Below are 20,091 nucleotides of genomic sequence, written 5' to 3'. Positions count from 1 at the left end.
CACACGGGTCCCTGCGAACTTTCACCAAATATTTAAGTGTTCTAGTTCCTTTACTGGTTGGAGACCAAGTGGAAATCTCTAAAATCTTCCTATAGGGACTTAGAATAGGTTATGTGTAATGAGTTTTCAGAAAGATTGGAACAGTAGTTCATCTCTTGCGGTATTTGGACTTTTAATTTGACTCTTTGTTTTGTTCACATTGTCTGTTTATCTGTAAAAAGAATAGTCTAGAAAAGGCCGAAAAAAGTCTAATATATTTTTAAAATCATTTTTTTTTTTTTTTTTTTAACTTTAAAATACTCCTAAAACATGCTTATTGTTGTAGGCATTTTTAATTGTTTCTTTGGCAGTAGGTTTACCTGCCTGAACTATAAATTGTGTAGATCAGAGTCCCCATATTTGAATATAGAGCTATACAGTTTTGAGGATTCCTTAAATATTTTTTTAATTGACAACTGTGGGTGACTGCGCAGAAGCAGCTAAAGTTTCTTTATTTTAAAATCTCTTCCTTCCTGGAGGAGATTTAAAAAAAAAAAAAAAAAAAACTCCCTCAGCCCGTCCGTCAGGCAACAATTGCTGCGGAGTTCTTTCCTTCTGAAGATCAGCTCGGCTGACAAAAGAACTGGCAAATACACACACCGTACTTAACTGCGACTCTTTGAGCTTGACACTTGCAAACAGGAAAGGCCTTTAACTGTTGTTGTTCCTATGTTACAAAGATAAAGTAGATTAAATGGAAATTCTCCTAGGTACAGACTTTGTTAATTCAGTTAACCGCAAAAAGTGGGCAAAACGTGGCTTTATATTTAAAAATGACTTAATTATTAGCATATTATTGTAGCAGACCAATTTTAATTTTAATTTCGCAAGTACCTCAAATTTATTTCTCTTTGGAACCGCTTTGTGGGAGGTAAAACAAACTCTTCATTGCCAGGTGTATTTTTACCCACTAAATTCCTTGGTTTCATTTATCCGACGTGACTCAACTCAGCGGCTGAAAGAGACTGGCAGCAGCGGGACAGAATGGAGCCCACACAGGCCGCGGTGGCGCTCTATTTATTCAGCAGCGCAGCGGAGCGGCTCGGGCACCGCGGGGCCGGCGAGTGTCCGTGCGCGCGGGACTTACACATTCTCTTCGCCGAATATTTTACGGATGTCGGTGATGGACTGCGAAGGTATCCTTTACTAGCTGAGAATTTATTCAGACCTTAACATGCAGGTCACAAAGGTTGAAACTGGATTCATATTTGGTGAGAGAAAGTTAGTCTGGTCATTTGGGTTTACTAAGTAACCACATTAATATCTACAGTCATTATTGCTTCACTGGCACCCTTACGTGGCGTCCACATTTACAATCAGATTCATTAGAGTCGGGGTTTTGCCCATTAAATGTAACAGCTTCCAAACAGTACAGTACTGAAATCGGTATGTATTTGCTCAAGTTTGTTGTTTTTTGTTGTTGCCTTTAACCCAATGAACAGGAGAACGAGGCCGTGCCTGCTCAGCTCACGGCCGGTTTGAAATGATCTCAATCTTTGTCACATCAGCCTTCACATACTGGAAACAAACCAGAGGCCGCACAAGTCTCAAACTGGAGCTGCCAACTAATTAGGCGGTGTTATTACAGGGATTTCTTTAACTTGACGTTGATGTATTGGTCCCGCACGGCTCAAGGGTAGAAAATGGATGGTAGTTTGCACTAACCCGCTGACAAAAAGACGAAGCCAGTAATACCATTAAAATTTATCACTGACCAGGTCAAACTACTGCTTAGTTACAATGGCAATGTCGAATGACCTCAATGCGAATTACGGAATTTGAATATACCAAAAAGCAACAGAACTCTAGATAAAGCCAATTTCAAATAAAGTTCTGCCTGGTAAACCGAGTTCAGAGGGGTTTACTCTCCACTTCTAAATTTCAGTCAATTATTTTTTAGTTAAACCCATGGTGAATAACTAATCAGTAAATTAAGAACATCACACACACACACACACACCAGTGTAGGCATTCAATGGATTTACTGAACTTTTCAGTCCCTTGACAATTGGGGAAAATTACATGACAAATTCAAAATCCCACAACATAACAAAAAGTCATTATACCCACCTGAGGTCAGCCTCAGTCACAACCCAACGCAAGCACGCACACACACATACATGCACACACACTTGCTCATTCACTCACATACACTCACACTAACCTCAAACCTTATCTTACCTGAACTTGTCCATCCACTACGAATAAAAACTTGCCAAGTGAGGCACATTGCCAAGTTAATTTACTACAACAAAATTCAGGGACAGGACATCAAGTATATGGTCGGGAGTTTTCGTGCAATTCACCGTTTTCCCAGAGAGTCTGATAAAACAAAGCTCAAGTATTTACCATTACTGTAACTTTTTGTTTTGTAATTGTGGATCAATTTCATAACACAATCTTAACTTGGGGAGCAGAGGAGTGGGAGTCAGTACATCACAGCAAGGCTAATAACATTACATCATACAGGAAATGTCCTCTCTCCTCCATTACCCACAGGCCCCCTCATCATAGTCGAGACGCGTATCCTGTTGAAGGTTTGTGGTTCAGTCATGGACAGCTTGGGAGCCGAGGCTAAGTTCACTTGCACTGCAGCAACTTCAAAACTAACAAAAGCTTTACGTTTCCTCTCTGGACAAAATGCTGCTATGTCATTTCAAAACAAATAATATACATGGCAGACAGAGATGAAACAAAAAGAAAAGTAGTTGTGGATTTATATGGTAAGCAGAGCATATGGGCACAGGAAGTAAGGTGGAAGACACAAACCTGTGAGCTGGATGGGAAGTTAACTGTGCTTTTAAAGGCTGTATTGTGATTTGTTACCACTGCTCCAGCCACTTTATGAATCTTATCAGAACAAAAAAAAAAAAAAAAACTAAGAACAGGAAAACCACACACCAACTCCCAGGCTGCACATGAGATTTTACAGTAAGCTGAACTAGACAAACTAGACAATACTCTTCTATATCAGGGACTGGCATTCTATTGTAGTTTGCTGGCTGTAAAGACATGTAAAATGAGTACGGGTGCACAGTCGCTTGCTGTTACACCAGTTAAGACTTACGGGGCAAGGGACATGTTATAGCATTCTACATCAAAAGTTCAAGTTTTCTAAAAAAAAAGAAAAAAAAAGAAAAGAAAACCAAAAAAAAAAGCAAACAAGTCATCTGTGCCGTAGGGATGAGAAGGATGGAGAGAGCAATCAGGTCCTTTGAGGACAAAGAGCTGCCTCCTCTTCAAGGCCAGAGAGGGGCAGGGGCCTTCATGGAGATGAACAAGTTAACAGATTGATTTGCACCCCTTTCCTCAGCCTTCCTTCAGCACTTCCAAAACGAAGCGAGCGTTCCACAGAGGAGGAGGAGTGGGGTCAATTGATGAGGAGGGAGAGCTGGATGGGGATGAAGGCAGGGCATGACATGTGGACGAAGGGGGAGCAGTCTCATTCAGAAGCCTTGAGGGAGAAGGAGAGCTTAGGCCTGGACTTGCCCTTGCCGAGGATTATTTTCTGCTCCTCCTTCTGCTGCCTCTGACGGTCCTGTTCCAGCTTCATGCGTTCCTCGTGAATCTTTCTCTGCTCCTCCACAATACGCAACTGCTCTTCAGCCTGTCAGAAAACATTAAAAACAAAAACAAAGCATAAAAAATAAGACCAGACAAAGACAGAAAACAATGTCCTTCAAAGCAAATGCCCACTAACTGCTGGCATTTTCTGTACTACCCCCCCTTTAAGATCCAGCATTACGGAGTCTGCTTGTAGCTATGTCCAAATCAAGTCAGAATGAAATAAACCCTTCTTTGTAGACTTGTGCTTATATAGCAAACAGGGAGGAGAGAAAAAAAAAAACAAAAAAAAAAAAACAGTAACAACCATGGCTGATGACCATCAATTCAAAGCCACTCAATAGAAGTGGTCCTTGGCAAAGGACAATAAAGTTATGTATATGTTGTAGTGTGGCAAAAGCCTTGAGGTGTCCATCAGTTAACGAAAGACAGAGATTTGTATTTAAAGACACATACCTGACATTAAAGCACATAAACCAGGCGTGATGTGTGTCAGTTTTTCTTACTGCGCTTATTGTACATTTGGCAAGTCATGAGTGTCCTTAAGTATCACTGGGTATGATCAGGCCATTAAATTTCACGAAAAAAAAAAAAAAAAAAAAAGGTTTGATTTAAATATGATGTAATATTTAAAAAGGAAATCAAGAAAGAAAACGACCACAATGAATCATGTTATGTTTATATTACATTTTTGTCTTATCACGTTATATAAACATAACATGGGTTTTCAGGGTTTTTGACAACACTTGAGTGTTGCGTTGAAAAAAGATGAATAGTGCTAGTCATGTGGGGCGTCGAGGCAGCATGGAAAAATAATGAACTCGACAATGTTACGAATTCGACAGAAATGGGAGAAATGTCCAAAAAGAGGCAAAAAAGCAGCAGCTTTTCTGTTCACAGAGCAGGGCGTACCAGCTTGGCCTGAGCCTCGGCGATCTTGCGGTTATTCTCCTCCAGGATTTTTTCCAGCTCCTCCCGCTTAGATTTTTCCTCCTCCTAGATGGGTGACACGGTGCCATGTTAGCGTACGAAGAGGTTACAGCCACAAAGCACTTTATGTACATACGTACACACACTTGCCCTCTAACTGTCAGACACACTCACCACCAGCATGCACGCACGCAGATGTGCACACACACAAACACACCCACACACACACCCACCCATACCTAACTCATTACACCACAGAGAAGTTTGTTTAGCCTCTCGCACATGACCACACTGGAATTCTTTGCAGCCTGACTTGTTTTAAAAATACATAGAGGAGGCAAAAAGCATAAAGAAACTGTAGGTGAAAAATGAATCCGCTATTTTTCCCCCTACCTCTACTACTGTTTATACCCTCCTAGAAAAATTAAATGCTATGCCACACCTAGGGCACTCACTGCATTATTGTGAAAGACATTAAAATTTAAACACAAGAATTCAAACAGGGGGAAACCCACTCATCACACTCATAAACAGAAGACAGATATAAACTGACAGACAATACAGTCTAGAAGAAAATACAATTTCTGTTTTAACATCATTATAAGCATGAAAAAAAAGGATACAAATAAAGGAGGGAATAGTTTTGGCTCACCAATGCACGTATACCTACGCATTTTCCTTGCCTGTGTACCTACACAACTGGTGAAACCATTCGGCATTTAACGGTTGAATATTTACTGTCTCGTCCGGACTGTGTGGCCCCTGCAGAGACAGAGAAGCGCTCCTGGGGTGGGAGGGAGGGTAAGTAGGTATGGGGGGATTCTGCCATACCGCGCCCGCGGCATTCCTCTTTATTACTCTCATCTCTGTACTGCTTAGCCTGTACCTGCAGCCACAGCCCACACTCTTTTTTGATTTTCCTTTTCTTTACAGTGGTTCAGTCCCCACTGAGACGATGGCAGAGTGAAGGAGAGTACAGTACAAAGTGGTGTCTGTGTGTGTTCGAGGAGGACCGGACCACGGTACACTTACAGTACAGGACACAAGTCACGGCTGAGCTGAAAGGCTGCAGGCCAACTCAGGTCAAGTGCTAGTTAGGAAGGTGGTGAGTTGTGTTTCCAAAATAAAAACAACACAAATGTATTTACAAATAACAATATCAAACTTAGCAGCAGCCCTATAGGAGAAGCAAGTCATGAGTACAAAACACAGTACATTTGTTTTTCTAGGGAGAAAAGGGTCTTTATCTGAATAAAATAATAAAATAAGAAAGAATATATATTAACAGATAGAGGTTAGACTACAGATAGTTAATCTTGTCAAACAAGAAACAGGAAAATGTAGTGGTCCATCATTATGTATCTCAGAGCAGATGCCATCTAACAGAAGATTCTCAAAATAAAGGTCGTTAAAGTGAAAATAATGGTGTGGTAAAGAAAACTGTCTGTGAACTAAGTAAATGTGACTAACATTTCTACACAGTAAATTTTACCTAAATTTCAGATTAGTATAGATAGGAAATTTCCATTTAAAACTCCCACATAAGTAAAGACCATACTGGTTCCTTGTTGATTACATTGTTGGAATCTAGTTGACCAACTAAATATTTAAACGCTGACTTGACGTTACAGAATAGCCTTGCTAAAACTACCGGTCCCGTCGGTAAACGATGGCAATTATTGAGTGTGGGAGGTTTAGAAAGCAGTGTGGTAGCGACAGAGCAAAAGGCTGGAGAGGGGTGACCGAATAAGTCCAAGTAGGTAAAGGTGGCAAGCTGAGACTACATTTTTCACCCTATTAGTACCAAGCCACTGGCTGCTCCATGTGCAGGTCAGGGTCACTAGGCTTTAGCTGTCCCTCTCAATTATAATATATTATTACTGTTGTGTAAACAAACCTCCTTTTCTTAATGACGCCTGGTAAGGTGGGGTACAGGGTTTGTCAGACAGATTATCAAAAATGGGGGGAAACAGAAGCAAAGGGGCTTATATTAACTTCAAGGAAGCCTGGGACAGTTCCTTTGACAACTGTGTTATGAAGGCTATTAAAGGGTTGGCCTTCTTATTAGAACTTGAATTAAAGGCTGGCGAACCTGATACATAAAAAGCTATGACTATGTTAATTTAAAAAAAAAATAAAAATCTTGATTCAAGCTGGATGTCAGTTTTTAGGCATTCAGGAAATGTTTTAAAATTACCAGGGACAGGGGACAGGGACAGCGACTGTAAAATGCAGGTGTCATCTTTAAAAAAAGATAGCTCTTATTTACATATATGAACAGATACTTACAAATATGGAAGTAAAAGATCAAACCAAATCAGGGAAAAAAGTTAAGAAAAAGAATGAAAGTCAGTCAATTTTTGTAACCCTGCCATGGCAAACCCTAACTGGCACATTAGGGAATCCCCTCAAGATGCCAAAATTAACAATGGTGATATTCACGTACTTGCTTCCAGTATGAAGCAAAGCCCCTGCTGTTAAACCAAAAATCCCGTACTTCTAGCTTCTTTGTACAAAACCTAGAAGTGGCTGCGAGAAAATAAAGGATAAATATATTATTGAAACACCAATTAAGAAGGAGATGTTACTGTGTGCAGACGCTGTATAGAGTTTGTTTATTTTTAATAATTTGCAGCCTTGTTCCCCAGTGATTAACAAGTGTTCTTGCACAAAGTTTCTAATCTCATATACTGTAATGGACTGTCATGAAGATCAATTTTTACAGCTACAACACAGTAAATCAAAACAACTATGGGGAGTACTTGATTAGTCAAGAGATTCTCAAACTAACATGGTTCCACTTGCTCAATATATTTATATATTATTATTATATTATATATTATTGGCAATACTTTTTTAACCAATAAATAAATTATTTCCCTGTAGGATGGCAATTTCCAAGCTCTGCATCTACACTCCCTGCAGTGAAACTTGTACCATGGCTGGGTTACATTCAGAAAAGTAAACAGGGAGGGGTGGGGGTTCCCTCCACCTCCACGATCCCTGCATGTCCTGTAGAAAGCCACCAGTCAGAGCAGGTGACCGGGGGGGGGGGGGCAGGGAGGTATGGGGTTGCAGAGGTATGAAGGGAAGGGAGGGGCTGCGTTCCAAACGACCGAGCGTTACCTCTCTGGCCTTCTGCGCTGCCAACTCGGCCTGCCGCTGCCTCTCTAGCTCCTCTAGAAGTTGCCGCTCCATGATACGCTTTGCCTCCTCAACACGCCGCAGCACCTCCCTCTCGATCTCATCCTTCCTCTTCTCCAGCTCCTCCTCAACCCGCTTGGCCACCAGCTCTTCCACTCGCCGTGCCGTCTCCTCTTCGATCAGCTTCTCCTCAATCTCCTGCTGCCGGCTGGAGCACAGAGCATTAGCAAAAATGACAGTTTTAGTAACTCAGGGACGGAACCTATTTATCACCCTGAACTATACTCATATCAAAGACACCATTATAACACACAAGGAGAAAGGCTCAGGCCATGTTTGTCCCTAAGTAAGTATAAACTGATTGGTTCAATATGTGTTGTCATGCAGGAAACTGAACAGAAAGTGCAGTTTATTTAACCTTCACTATATTAGGCTGTCAGTAGTTCTGAAGCTCCTTTGTAACACTTTTCCATTAAAGTTTGTTTGAATCCTGCATTTTTGTTTGCTGCTTTCATCAAACAGTAAATAGCCAAAATATTTCTTGTCTCCTTTGCTGTGCTATCAAGGGCCTGTTCGTACCAGGCATAAACATGCATCCTGGGCCATCCGCTCACAAGTGGACAGCTCAAAGTACGTCAATCCACACTTGGCACTAGAATGCGTCTCCAAATGCATCTCGAGTGACCACTTGTAATCAGATCTCACTTCCGTGCTCTATACGCAAAACATTATCCATAAAGGTTAGCTAACTCCTGTCCATTACAAAGTTGTGTCTAACATCCTATGCTAACTACAAGTTTTAAGCGGGTTTCGAGTATGTAACAAACTGACTCTCACTAGAAAAAACTGTATGCAGAGTATATCTGCTTGATTTTTGATTGTGTTGTTGACGTACACTGTTTTCTCCCAATGAAATGCACAAATGAAACAGTGATGCTAACATGGAAAACATTCAAATAAACTGAATGGTCATGGGCTCCAGGAAAACAAAAAAATAAGTATTCAATCTAGAGAAATGTTACTGTTTGATTGGTATTCATCAGTGCATGTATTACATCAAAACTTAAACAAACACTTTGATTCCTATATAGTACATAATTTATACTTTTATTGTTTAGTGTGTAAGTGAGGCAATTTTAGGAGCAATTATGCCTGAGGATCAATGACAAATATTGAAAAGGGAGATGTGGTAAAAGAGGATGCAGCCTCAGTGAAATGGTTACATATAGAGCTGCAGTGGACAGGTGCTTTTAGCAGACTGAGCAAACCTTTAGCCTCCAACATGTCATCATAAGTACACAGCACCTTTTACCATGTCATTCATGAATGACGTACAGTTAGGTCCGTAAGTATTTGGACAGTGACACAATTTCTGTAATTTTGCCTCTGTACACCCCCACAATGGATTTGAAACAAAGCATCAAGATGTGTGGCCAAATCAACGATTTGGTACATTCTTAAACAGGAGGAATGCACTAGAAAACTCAGAAACACAAAAAGGCCTGGAAGACAACTACAATGGGTGATCACAGAATTCTTTCCTTGGTAAAGACAAACCCTTCACAACATTTAGCCAGCTCAGGAACACTCTCAAGGAGGTAGGTTTATCATTGTCAAATTCTACAATCATAAGACACCTTCAAGAATGTAAATACAGGGGGTTTACCACAAGGTGCATATCACTGTTATCACTCAAGAACAGAAATGCCAGATTAGACTGCCAGAAAACATCTAAAAAAACAAGTTCTGGAACAAGATTCTTTTGAGGGATGAAACCAAGAGTAACTTGTACCAAAATGATGGGAAGAGAAGAGTATGGAGAAGGAAAGGAACGGCTAATGATCCAAAGCATGCCACATCATCTGTCAAACATATTGGAGGCAGTGTTATGGCATGGCCATGCATGGCTGCAAGTGGAACTGGGTCACTGGTGTTTATTGATAATGTGACTGCTGATAGAAGTAGCAGGATGAATTCTGAAGTGTACAGGGCTTTACTATCTGCTCAGATTCAGCCAATGCTGCAAAACTGATAGGACAGTGCTTCACAGTAAAGATGGATAATGACCCAGAACAATCTGCAAAAGCAACCCAAGAACCTCTCAAGGCAAAACATTGAAGTTTCTTCAATGGCCAAGTCATTCAACTGACCTCAACCCAATTGAGCATACTTTTCACTTACTGAAGACAAAACTGAGGGCAGAAAGACCCACAAACAAGCAGCAACTAAAGACAGCTGCAGAAAAGTCCTGGCAAAGCAGACTTAAGCTGACCTAACTGTATGTAAAACCACCTATGTTATGCCCAAATCGAAGGCTGGCTGCATAAAGCACAGTACAGTCCAAGTATTCCAATTGTGTGGAAAATTGAGCTCCTATGCCAGCCTACTACCCATGGGGGAGTGAAAGAACCTATCCAGTTAAGCAGCTGACTAAAAGGTTAACGCAGACGGAGGTCACCTGTCATTCTCTGTACCTACTGACAATACTTTTAAATCGTTCTTTTTTCCTCTCAAACTGTATTAAGGCTATTAAGAGTTGGAAGGTGTGTTTCTGACAACTGTAAACACACAACGTACCCTCTTTGGATTGGATTTCATCCTGTCAGCCAATGGGAAACCAGAACCTTACCCAACCCAGGGCCAAGTCCCTCCTTCTCTAACAAGACTCTAATTCTTGATAATCACATTTTTATACCTGGTTAAGTGACCCTGTGGCTATTACACAGTTTCCCAAAAAAAAAAAAAAAAACTCAGGAGGCCAGGTGTGGGGACAGTGGCTCAGATCTCAGGTGTCTGTGTGCCTCTGGCTACCACACACACCTTCACAATAGCAGCTTCCCTGTCCAACAATAAACAGCCTGTGGTCATTATGTGTTGCAACCACTGAAGATGCCGATCAGTGTGTGTTGCAGTCTTATCAGCACCTCCTGAAACAGAAACTTCACTGCTGCAGCAGCTGATCCAACATGTGTTGCCTAGTGAGACACTTGTATCTGTAAACATTAGGTGAAATAAATTGCTGAAAGGTTAATTGACCAACCTGCATACTGTTAGTATGTCTTATTGTATACTACAATACGCAAGCTGGTCGAGGGTTTTCATAAGTAACTAAGACCATGACAAAGTGAATTGTTTTCCTATGTTTTTTCTTTTGCTATTATCTCCACAGTGTGTTATGCATATAATATTATTTTTTCAGTTTTCAATTTAATATCTGATATCTATTCAATACCTTAGGAAAAACCTCCCTCCTGAACAAGCTCCCAAAACACCACCAAAAGTAAAATTAATGGTATATATTGTTTTCTGAGGCTATAACTATGTTTGGTTTAGTTGCTTAATAAATCATTTACAATTTTAAAACTATCAAAGCCATTGTTTAGCTGACAATTTAACCAAGACCACACTGAGATGAAAATATAAGTCAAAAATAATTGCTTGGAAACATTTTCAAGATCATGGTATCTTTGTTGTTTTTTCAAGCTCGAATGTATTCAAACAACAAATAAGTAACGACCTAAACGAAGTTGTGTAATCTGTAAAGGTTATGAACCATTAGTTAAACAAATTTCAATCTTTCATTTATATTAACTTCCAAATTGCCTTTAGTAAAACTAAAACTTGAGATACAATGGAACTGAAAAGGTGAGCTGGTCCCTGCAGCAAGCTGTCCCTCTGACAAGGATAATGACCTCCCCTGTGTAGTCAGGGCCCTGTAGAGCCCAGCTAACGTTAGCGTGCTTTGGCGCTAGCTTGTTAGCCTTAGCTTACGAGCGCAATGGGCTAACGTACGCTATATAACTGAATGCAGCCAGGCTAGCATTTAACTTAGCACGAATTGCAGTTCAATGCGGGTAGTATTATGTAACGTTATAAGTACTGAGTGTTTAGTTAAAATATACTCACATCTTCCTTTGTCTTTCCATTTCTGCCTTCCTTTCCTCCTCCTCTTTCCTCTGCTTCTCGTCCAGGGCATTCCTCTTGCTCAGTGTCCTGCCAAAGATATCGATGCGCTCCGGCGGCGAAGCTGCTCTGTCTCTGCGGGACGAAGTTGTGGTGGACCGAGAACGGGAACGAGATTCTCTGCGCCGGCTCCTTTTCGATTCTCGGGACTTGGACCGTTTCTTTGACCTCTCCCTGTCTCTGGACCGCGACCGAGACCGACTCCGTTTCTTACTGTGCTTGCTGCTTTTGGAGTGTTTGGAACGAGATGAGCTGCGGCTCCGAGAGCGGCCCATGTCGACCACCTGCACTAGTCGTGCGCTTACACCAAATTGCTGTGTCTTATGGCTGATGTGTGAACAATATGAGGAATTCCGTTCCACCTGCTTCTCTTTAAACTTGTTATTTATAATAACTGACAAAATGGAACGCCTCAGCGGGTCTATTTTGGAGAAATAATCATTCGAAAGTGGTTATTGTTTTGTCCCACTAAGTTGCTATAAAGAAAGATGGCGGTTTGTCGAGTTTGTAGTTTCCCAGCAGGCATCGCGGCTTTCGTTATTTTCCGGCAGCCTTCGGGTACAGTCCCCAAACTTGCCGTTACTTTTTCAGGAGAAATGGTTTTGGAAAATAGTAAGTAAACAGTATACTGGACAATATACTCCAGTACAGACAGAAACCGTCATAAAATGTTTGCATTTTAGGCTGATATGAAAAACGGCATGTATGGTATAGTGTATATTGCATCCTGTTAAGAATTATGCCTTCTGCAGGCATGGTTGTCAAGTCAAGTCAGTTTTTTTTAAATGGTCCAGAATCACAAATTTGTCCCAGAGGACTTTCCATTCTTTCCATACAGATTGTGCACTCATTGGCTAGTTCGTAGCAGCAAAGGTACATATTAGCTGTACATAATGTATTTAAACCCCATTGAGCCAACTAATTGATGAAATCTTGTTATGAAGGACTTATGAAAGATAAAAGACCTATTAATAGCACATTTAAGGTCTCAAATTCATAAATGATCAAAGTCACGTGAAAGGTAACACAATGAGGTTTAACTGAACTGAAGTTACACATTGTTGTGTCAGTTAAGGAAGAGCACCAGGTGTTACCAGGAGACCAGCAGCTGTGTTTTGGTACTGAGATGACTACATATGAATTCATTTTTTCCTGTTAATATTGTAGCTTATCACAACAAAACATCCTGTATGTCCCCTTAACACTTTTATACACTTTGTCTAATAATTGTTGAGATGCTACAATAGACATTGTTGTGGCAATACTGGCCAGCTTTGGTTGCTATACATTAACCATTGTGTAGGTTATGTACAATCTAACCTAATAAACCACTTGGATTTAATGCAGTTTATTTTGAAGTTTCAACAGAGACACATGGACATAACTTAGATCTAGCCTGTTCAACAATAATGTATGTTAGTAAATATAATGAGAACATTGTGTGAAAATATATTTTTTTCATAGACCTGTTTTTTTCCTATTTTCTCTCATCTTAAATTAAATGTTTTACATACAGTAAGTCAATGGCGCAAAATCTCTCATGAATCTGTCAGATGAAATAGGATATTTGAAATCCTGGTGACAGAATGCGAGCAAGAAGTTGAACAAATGGAGCTTCTCAAACTAATCCGGTTTGCCATGCAAATCATCCAAAACCATATCCAGTTTGTGTACTGTATTTGTGTACGTAGGTATTGTACAAATTAATTTGAAACCAAAATTAAGAGATAAATGTCACAGGAAAGACTAATGTTTTAAAAATAAAAATACCCAAGAGAAAAAAAGTTTGGTTCCTTCCACTATTCTTTAACCACAAACTAATTTATCACCAACACTGTTGAGTAAAATGATCCTCGGAAGTGTAAACTGTAAGGTAACATTCGTACCGAAAAAAGCCCTGCTTTAGACAGTGCAGGGGGGTGCATTTGTGTGGGCACAATGTCTCCTATACCGGTGAGACAATGAAATATGATACGGGAAGTTCACTTAGAGGAGCAATTATATGTTTAAAAATGTATTAGACACCAAAATCCAGCAAAATGGTTTGTATAATTCACAGACAGGACTTTACAACTCAGGAAAGTTATCACGCAGCAACTGTTTTATATTTTGGTGCAGTAATCTTGAGGTAAACAGTAGAAATACAGCACTGATGTTAAAAAGTTATCTACCAGCAATGCGCTCTTGCATGTATGTGATTGGCCAATGTAGCAATTTGCCAGATGATCATTGTGCTGCAACAAAATTTGAACCAGATGCAATTTTTTTTTCAAGAATATCCAGCTTCAGCTGAAGCATGAATGTGAAGGAGGTTGAACCCCCAAATATGGTTAGGGCAAGGCATGGTTTGGACTCTCCTTTGCTGTTAACAAATGACTGCTGCAAATGATAATGGGCGTGGTTTGAAAGTGGCATTGTTTGTAGGGGCTGCACTTTCACTTTTTTTGCCACACAAGTCTGCAGCAGTAAACCTTCCCCATTCAAATGAATCACTGGGCTGGGCCGTGTGAACGTCAGTGTGAATCCATGTGTTGCTTTGCTGCTTTCTTTGACAGCTAGCAGAGCAGAACTTTATACTAATTTCAGTTCTTGTCCCTATTTGACCTATATTTAACTTTGCCTGTGTCCATTTTTAAATATTGTTTCATGCACTATCAGGGTCTAAAATGATGCTTTTATCAGAGCTTGTAAATATAGTGACAAGAGCAACAGATAACCAACCAAAAGACAGAACAAGGGAGAAAAAAAAACAAACTTTACAATGACACAGTCCTGCACAAAAAGATTGCCATCCTACTCTGGCAAAATGAGGCCATTGTGAGAACTCTCCCTAGAGTGCTGCGCTCGAAATAAACTGGCATTACTTTATTTAAAAACACATAACTCAAAAGCCTAGTGAATGAACTTTAAAAAGGTCACACCACTCAAGCTAAAAAAGAAAGTGCTCCAACTTCAGAAAGATTTTTTTGTCATTTAATTTTTCTCATTACCTGCAGCTTACAGCTTCTCAGAGTCTAATTTTAGAAGAAAGTAATAATTTGTTCACATGGAGTCATGCTGTGTGCAGCTTCGATTGTAGATCAAGAATACTTTGAGTTGCTTTGAACTGATAACGGTTGTCAGATGAGTCACTTTCATACCCACACAGATGAAAAGGGCTTTTGTGTTGAATAACTGCACATTCATCTGTGAGCCTGTATTTTCAGATTGGGTCTGAGCACCACCATAGAAATATAAATTTCCTCAGAATTCATGCAAAGAGAGAAATGATGTGATTTTATTGCCAGAAACTGAGGGAATGTCTTGGTTCATCTATCCAGGAACGGCTTCACCTGCCTGTCCTCCCTCTCTCTTTTTCTTATTCCTCTGATTGAAACCAAAGAATTGATTTTCTCTAACTTGTGGTTGACTTTTATTTTAATGATCCATGAATTCTGTTCCTGAAGATGAGAGGAATTATGATTAAAGAGCCAGATTTGTCTTGTTTTTCACTTGTGTAATGGGAATTTGGGAGAAGTGCTTAAAGCCCCTTTTGATGAATAATAGAAATGTTTCACGGAGGTGAAGAGGAAAAGAGTTCCAGTGCGGCTCTTGCAGGGAAAAAAAGCCAAATTGGAGAAGTAGTAGATGTGTAAATTAAAGAATTTATAGAATTCTGTATGCCCTGAGCCTCCCTGTCTCACCTTTTTTTTCAACTGCAGCAACATTATTCAGACATTGGGTTTCATGCAAGAACCACTTGTATGAACAGATTTGTACTTATTTATCACTTATGAGTGATGAAGGAGAACTTGATTGAGATTTTTCTCTTAAGCACAAACAAAGTTCAGCCTGTCTTGCTCCAAAGGGGGAATAACCGTGATTGACTTGAGAATTACAGTGGCCTCAGAAAGTATTCAGACCCCGTCACTTTTTTCACACGATTGTGTTGTAGATTTATTTTTAAATGGATAAAATTGCCATTTTTGCCCATCAGTCTAAACACAATAATCCATAGCGACAAAGTGAAACCATGTTTTTAGAAAGTTTTGTAGATTTCTTAAAAAATCAAAAACTGAATCTTGTGTTTATAAAAGTAATCATATTCTTTGGTGTAACACTTCGAATTGTGGTCAGGTGTAGGTCAGGTGGCCAGGAGCTTGCTAGTCTGTGAGTCAGCCATAGCGATGTCTTCCAGCAGTGAATACTAGCTTGAAGCATCGGTGCCAGAGGAGTAGTTGAACAAAACTCTGGCCTTCTCTGATTGGCTAGAAGGGAGAAGCTGCCTCAAAAAGTTTAGAAGGGAGTGTGTCTGTGCTGCTGCCGGTATGTTGGCAAGATTCGAAGTATATTTCAACTAAAAAGTATTACAAAAAAAAGTTATATGCTGTAGCTTTAATGAAACTTGCCTACATATGTAGAGAAACAGCTTTTTCTTTTTTTTCTTTTTTTTGGTGCAATTTTAGGGCATCAATCATGCTAATGGTTAAATCTCACAAACATGGGTCTACTCAGGAAGAGGTTGCATTCATCAAGTTAAAATGAACAGTTTGTGACAAGCTTGTGCATTTAAAAGAGTTTTCTGAATCTGACACTCTTAAAGTACAAGGGAACCTCAGAAAAGTAAGAGAGATTTCGGAAAGAAATACTACAATGTTCTTGCATGAAGCTTTGACAGCTGCAATAGAAATGTACCTTTTCCTAGCTGGAGTTGAATAAGTCTTGGATGTCCATAGTTTTTGTGTATACTGAATGGTGAAATTGGTGAACTATATTAAAGAGTAAGCCTAACGTTATTTTGTATTTTTTTTTGCATGTTTGATTTAGCTGATGAATCCTTAATAGCTACTTAATCAATTCTTTATATCAATTTAAAAGACCAAAACCAAAAATTTGTTGGTCAATACTTTCTTGCTTAACTACTCTGTTTGACACTAAGCCTCAAGACCACTGGTTCCTGCTGAAGATCTTATATAGTTTAAATAGTTTCATTTAAAAAAAATGATGGGCAGTGTGTTTTTTGTCAAACGTTACTTAAACAGAAGAAAATAGTGCCCATGTTAGAGACTATTTTCAGTTGCAGATTAATACACATTCGGTTCTCTAATGAGTATTCCAGCAGGAGGACAATGTATGTGGGATTGAATGTGTTCATGGTAATAAAGGACCATGTCACCCAGTGCAATAGTGTGGCTCACCGATATGTTTTTAATAGTTTTTGGACAACAATGGAGCTCTTTGACACAGAGGAAAATTCATGTAATTCACAGCATTCACAGTCTGTGAATATTCTTCATAGAGCTGCAGAGTAGAATAATGTGCATTAAACAGCTAGTCCATCTAAACTACATGCTGTAATTTAGGTATTTAAAAAGTCACTAATTTCATTATTAACTATTAAATGGTATTATATCACTTCCTGCATAAATGCATTCACTGCTACAGCTGTGGAGAGAGTAGTTCCAAAGTATGCTGCTCTTTTTGAGCTTCTACTGATTCCATTGACATCCATGAATTGAAATAAACCTCAATAATCTCACTGGGCAATAAAATTTCAACCTGCACATGGAGACTCAAAAAGCATTAACGACTCCAGAAAATATACGGTTTCCCTAATAAATCCCTTTAAAGTGATTTCAGCACACTGTAAATCATTCTTGGTAAGACTCTATAAAAACATCTCATTTGTATATGTAAAGTTTTCTTATTATTTCAAATTTAATATTGAATCATTTTGATGAATTATAGATTATATTTATAACTCAGATTTACCCTAATTACACATTAAGAATCAAGAAGGCCATCCCTTTCAAAGTTGGCTCTCCTCTTTCAAGGGCCCCCTGACCCTGCCCCACGGCTGCTCTTCAGGGGGAAAAACACTTAACAAACACAGGATCTCTTTTAAAAAGCCTTGCCACATTGTCACATTGTCATGTGGATAGCCAGGCAACAAAGACACCCCACCCCCCACCCCCCACCACACACACACACAATGAGACCAGTTCTTTCATGGGAGAGGTGAGGCAGACATGGAGACAAAGAGAGATGATGGTGGAGGTGGAGATTTTAGAACATTGAAGAGATTGAAGATGTGTAAGAGAGGAGGGGAGGAGGTAGAGTGGCGAGTTGCAGGGCGTCTGCCTGGCCTACAGCACTGACCACTGATAGCGAGTGAAATACACTCATTATGATCACTCATTACCCAATCAGTCTGACTTATATTTTAAATACTGCAGAATTTATGCATGTTAGGTCTGTGTACTTTTTTCACAGTTGCATTTAAAAAAAGGGCTGCACATCATCCTTTCCAAAATGCTCACCGAACTTTCTGTATTACAAAAGCTAACTCATCTGAACTGATGATCCAAACTTCCATGTACAGGACATAGAAATGGTACTATGAAATAATTGGAGATGTAAGTGAAGTTACTTGCAGAATTTCTTTCGTCAAGCAGTTCTTACTTAATGTGCAAGAGAGAAATTTTGAGGTCCAATGAAGGCTCTAATGAAAATAGCGAAAAATTATATTTTAAAGGAACAAGCCCAGTCACTGTCTTCTTCTTCCGTCAATTTGATCTGCCACTTTCTTCTATCATTACACACTCTCTGCTACCGTGTAACCCTGACAACCTCCACTGAACCACTGACCAGATGGCCATCCTATAAATGACCATTACTCAAGAATGGGCCATTATGACCACACAATCAATTCAAAATTGCTAACCCTTAAAAGAGGTCTCCATTCACCATGACCACCACATGTCTAATGTCTTTCTCCTGACGATTAGTTTGTGTCAAGGCTGGTGACGTGCTCTAGTCCGCCTCGCATGTGACAACCATGTTCCCTTCCTCTTAAGAGATGTAATTAAATGTTAGAAGAGCCTCAGAGATGACCTCTGCGACAAAAGACTCTGAGGGAACTTGGCTGTCACCACCACGTATATGTGACAAGTGGTGGTCAGTGCTGAAGATCATCTTTCTTGAGGGAGCTGGATGAGAAAACAGAGAAGAGGATAGATGATTCTGAGAGCCCAAACGGAGAGGTCAAAGGGTGAGTTTGAAGTATGTGCTGGCAGGTAAGCTGATCTGATTTAGCTCTTGTCGCTATCCTCCTCTGAGATGTGCGTTCTGCTTCTCTTCTTGTCTTGGTGCTGCACCCCAGAAGTCCCTTCCTTCCCTGCCATTCAGAACTAAAATTAGCAAAGGTTTGGTATCAGAGCAATTACCAACTGAAATTAAAAACTGAGTGAGCACAGAAGGATAGGTTCATGTTTGCTCAACTGAAAAGATGTATGGAAGGACAAAGAATAGACAGGAACATGAGCTGTACTGTGTGCCGGTGCACCACATTCACTGTGGAGGCTGTAGTTTTATGTCAAAACATGGGGAAATAAAGAATTTGTCTTAAAAGACTCTCCAGCTCTCCTGAATGTGTCTTTGGCATGCCCTTTGCTCTGACGGGAATGAGATTTACTCCTGCGACTCTTTCATCTCCCTCCTCTCTTTCTTCTTGCGTATGCTCTTCTACCACAGTATGCACGGAGAGAGGTTGGCAGCATGTGTGTGTGAGTGAGTATGTGCAATTCATAGCATGGGAAAAAGAGAACTCCTGAGAAACTACAAACAGGATGAGAGACACATCCATCACAAGCCTCAGCCTGCCACCAAAGAGGCACAGTTCACAATTCACTCTCCTTGCTTGCCACTGGCCCCCACTATAACAATGGATGTTTCCTGAGGACTGGGGTCACAGTGATATTAGTGTGTGAAAGCTCAAGAACTGGAGTATAGGAAGGAGCCAGAGTCTTACTCAACATCCACCCAAAACTTTTCTTGAGAAGCTCGCACAACGAGAGGACTGCTGTCATGTTCAAGCACCGTTTCCTCACTCAACACTCATGAAGTTAGCATTACACAAAGGCAAGGTGTAGCTCACTAGTTTGCTGCTTCTGAATAAAGCATGACTCAGTTTAATCAGCCCAGTAGAAATACACCACAGTGATCTTTATCTATTCACAGGGCGGAACAGCAACACCTCTCAGATATGGGCTTTCTGGCTGCTGTTCAGGAATCACTTCGTTCTGACTGGCATTGGTAGTACATTCATACATTCTCAGGTTAGAGATGGGATAATTATTCATACCAAGATGAAAGCACCAAACACTGAAGGCTTCAGATTCAATCTATTAGTTTGACATTTTTTAAGCAACAACAAGTACATCAGAGTGAAAGAGGTGTTGTGCCCCTCAGGCTTTGTCAGGTTTGTCAAGCTAGCTCTCATTTACATCAGTTTTAAGTAAAAAGAAGCTGCTCTGTCATTCTCACAAAGCACTGACAGCCGTGACGGCTAGCGTGAATAGATGAGTTTGCCGCCTCGTGCTGATCAACCCACGCCATCCAATCTTTTAGACATGAATCTGGAGAGGTTTCATGATTCAGGGCAGATGTGTTTGTGTGTCACCTCTGACTGAG

General features: G+C 40.1%; 1 protein-coding gene across 1 annotated transcript; it reads right to left on the bottom strand.

Annotated features, from left to right (window-relative positions):
* Positions 1-2,002: 2,002 nt before the first annotated feature.
* On the bottom strand, positions 2,003-12,174 carry arglu1a (arginine and glutamate rich 1a). Its single transcript, XM_040148558.1, has 4 exons — positions 11,584-12,174; positions 7,660-7,885; positions 4,516-4,599; positions 2,003-3,646 (listed from the first exon to the last, which is right to left on the bottom strand). Exons 1-4 carry the CDS (start codon positions 11,913-11,915, stop codon positions 3,482-3,484), a joined length of 807 nt encoding a protein of 268 aa, XP_040004492.1. The 5' UTR covers positions 11,916-12,174; the 3' UTR covers positions 2,003-3,481.
* Between the last annotated feature and the right edge of the window lie 7,917 nt (positions 12,175-20,091).

This window comes from Xiphias gladius, chromosome 16 (genome assembly GCF_016859285.1).
Source record: "Xiphias gladius isolate SHS-SW01 ecotype Sanya breed wild chromosome 16, ASM1685928v1, whole genome shotgun sequence".
Taxonomy (NCBI): domain Eukaryota; kingdom Metazoa; phylum Chordata; class Actinopteri; order Istiophoriformes; family Xiphiidae; genus Xiphias; species Xiphias gladius.
The sequence above is the reverse complement of the archived record's forward strand: the minus strand, read 5'-3'. Positions and strand labels throughout refer to the sequence as shown.